The sequence below is a fragment of the Mandrillus leucophaeus genome, unplaced genomic scaffold, assembly GCF_000951045.1.
Source record: "Mandrillus leucophaeus isolate KB7577 unplaced genomic scaffold, Mleu.le_1.0 Scaffold153, whole genome shotgun sequence".
Lineage (NCBI taxonomy): Eukaryota > Metazoa > Chordata > Mammalia > Primates > Cercopithecidae > Mandrillus > Mandrillus leucophaeus.
Window position 1 is genome coordinate 2,619,594 of NW_012101510.1, and position 2,643 is coordinate 2,622,236.

At 54.2% G+C, this 2,643-nt stretch overlaps 1 protein-coding gene across 1 annotated transcript in view; it reads right to left on the reverse strand.

The window, feature by feature from the left end:
- SHMT1 (serine hydroxymethyltransferase 1 (soluble)) overlaps nt 1–2,643 on the reverse strand; it is a 53,047-nt gene that overhangs the window by 2,181 nt on the left and 48,223 nt on the right. The window contains exons 8-9 of the mRNA XM_011975305.1: nt 2,551–2,643; nt 4–97 (exon numbers count right to left, since the gene is read on the reverse strand). Of these exons, the coding sequence (XP_011830695.1) occupies nt 4–97; nt 2,551–2,643 (187 nt within the window). The remainder of the gene's footprint in view (nt 1–3; nt 98–2,550) is intronic.

The following is a 2,643-nucleotide window of genomic DNA, read 5'->3' on the forward strand; positions in this document are numbered from 1 at the left end:
CAGGCAATAGAACAGGCTTCTAGCACCTTCTCAGCCCTTCCACCGTCTGTGCCTTTGGAACGGAGATCCACGAGGATCAAATGGTTGTCAGAACCACCTGGAAACAAATTTGGACACATAGAAATGCAGGCTAATTCTATGCCGTGAAGGAATCTGTGACATGAAGGCAAGGGTGAAGGCGGCCAAAGCAGATGAGGTCAGGAAGGTGAGCACCCCCACCACATGGCCTGGGACTCTTAATGCCCACGAGAGATGTGCGTGCCTAAGAACGTGAAAGGAAGGCTAGAGCACTTTTGAAAGGGGTAACTGATCATACAGCAGAGGGCCTGACATTCCCATTGGGAAGGGACAGCTTCCCCAGGCTGCTCCTGTCTTGTTTCTCTGACACGTTGCTTGGGCATTTCTCTAACATTGATGGTAAAGGCTCACCCCGAAGGCAGCATGCGTATCGGGCAGTGGTTCAAGTTACTTTGTCTGGGGGGTAAGGGGCATGCTCACGGAGCACATTAGGTGCCAGACACTGTAGCCTGTGGTAGGTTTTTCCCGGATCCCGTGAGGCTGATGGTATTATCAGAGTGGTCAGGTGACAACAGCAAGGCTAACAGAGTTTTCTGCACCTGGTCCGAGGTCACACAGGAGGATCCTTCCACTCTGAACCTCCATTAAGCCGGGGTATTGCCTTGGGTGCTGACAGCACTAGGGCCTCTGCTTCTGGGCTGTGTTGCAGGGATCCCTTTGAAGATGCGGGCGAGCTAGGGCTCCAGCTTGGCTTTGCATCCCCCCAGCTGTGCCCACCCACTTGCTGTGTGGCTTTAGGCAGGCAGCTCAACATTGTGAAACCTCAGATGCCCATTTGTAACAAAAACACCAATAATTCACAGGGCTGTCACGAGGTTTAAGTAAGATACCGGACACAGTGCTTCTCACAGTGCCAGGCACCAAAGCGGGCATTCACAAGCATTATCTATTTCAGCCGTGTGCATCGGGGCCTCAGAGGGTAGAGTGACAATGACAAAGTCACCAGGGAGAGGGCAGGCCCATGCCATGAGATGCCCATGGTGACAGGGACTATGGCCTAAACCCTCACAACTCCAAGGGTGGCTCCCAGACCAGCATCACCCAAGACCTGGTCAGAATCTGCATCGTACCAGCAGCCCCAGGGGTGGTGTGCACATCCAAGTTTGAGAAACAAGGACCTAAAGCAGTGGTCCCCAACCTTTTTGGCACCAGGAACTGTGGAAGACAGTTTTTCCATGGATGGCATCGGGGGATGGTTTTGGGATGAAACTTCTGCCTCAGATCATCGGGCATTAGATTCTCAGAAGGATGCAGGTATAATCAGAAGGAAAAAAAAGATAGTTTCTCTAAAGAGGCCCAACCTAGATCCCTCACACATGCAGTTCACAACAGGGTTCAGCTCCTGTGAGAATATAATGCTGCCATTGATCTGACAGGAGGCAGAGCTCAGGTGGCAATGCTCTCGGCCCCGCTCACTTCGTACTATGCAGCCAGGTTCCTAACAGGCCACAAACTAGTACTAGTCCATGGCCTGGAGGTTGCGGACTCCTGAGCTAAAGCACCCTGAAGGTCACAGTCCACATGAGGACTTCTTGGGCTTTGTTATTTGAAGACATGGAGGATGAAGGGAGAACAGAAAGTAAGTGAAGTAGAACATAAAAGAGGGTGTGGCTGGTACTGCTGAGGAGACACCACTGGCCCAGCCTTTCCAGGCGCTGCCGCACACGCAGGATTGGGTGGGAGCCCCACTCCTTAGACCAGGGGTCCTGTGATCCCTGTAAAGGGCAAAGGGCATGGTGCAGAGAGTGGGCACTCAGGTCTACACACAGCAGGACCCACATTCCTGGACCACACCACTGCTAGCACAACCGGCAGTCTCGTGGGACTCGGTATCAAGTCGCCCTTCCTCAGGAGGATCGAGTATGCTGCCCGCCAAAAAGAATGCGCTCTCCCCATGGAAACCTGCAGTGGCTGTGAGGTGGATGGCACCCCACAGTGGGGCCCTGACCTGGGAAGTCCATCTCATTCACAGCCCGCAGCTCCAGAATGTACAGATCCAAACATGGCTATAGCAAGCCAACTCCCCAGGAACATGCAGCAAACTGGGAGGGGACAGTCCGTGCACCCCCAGCTCAGCGGGGTGAGAGAAGACACTCCCATGGCACAGTGCCAGGCATCACCACAGAGTCCTGGCTCTGCCACCTACCGGGTGTGTGACCACTACAGTCCAACCTCTCGTGAGCCTCAGGTCATCCTCCTGCAAAGCTGTTCTGAGGACATGCAGTCCTTATGCTGGTGACCAATGATAGCCACTATTCCCAACATCTGTGGCTCACCCAAGGGGGCAGCTGGCTGGTCTGAGGCAGGGGGAGGATTTCCAGCTGGAGGTGAGGCTGACCTCCTCCCAAGGTGGGCCCCAGTCATTGCAGCTGCAGCAGCAGAGCCTGGGCCACATGCCGGTTGCAGAAACTGAGGAGCAAGCCCTAATGCAACCACAAGAACAGGCCTGCTGAACACCACCTGTGTCTGTACCTGTGACTATTTTGTAGCCCAGCTCCATCAGTGCCTCAGACAGAGCCCTGCAGTTGGCCACCACCTGGTGCTGATAAACTTTAAATTCCAGAG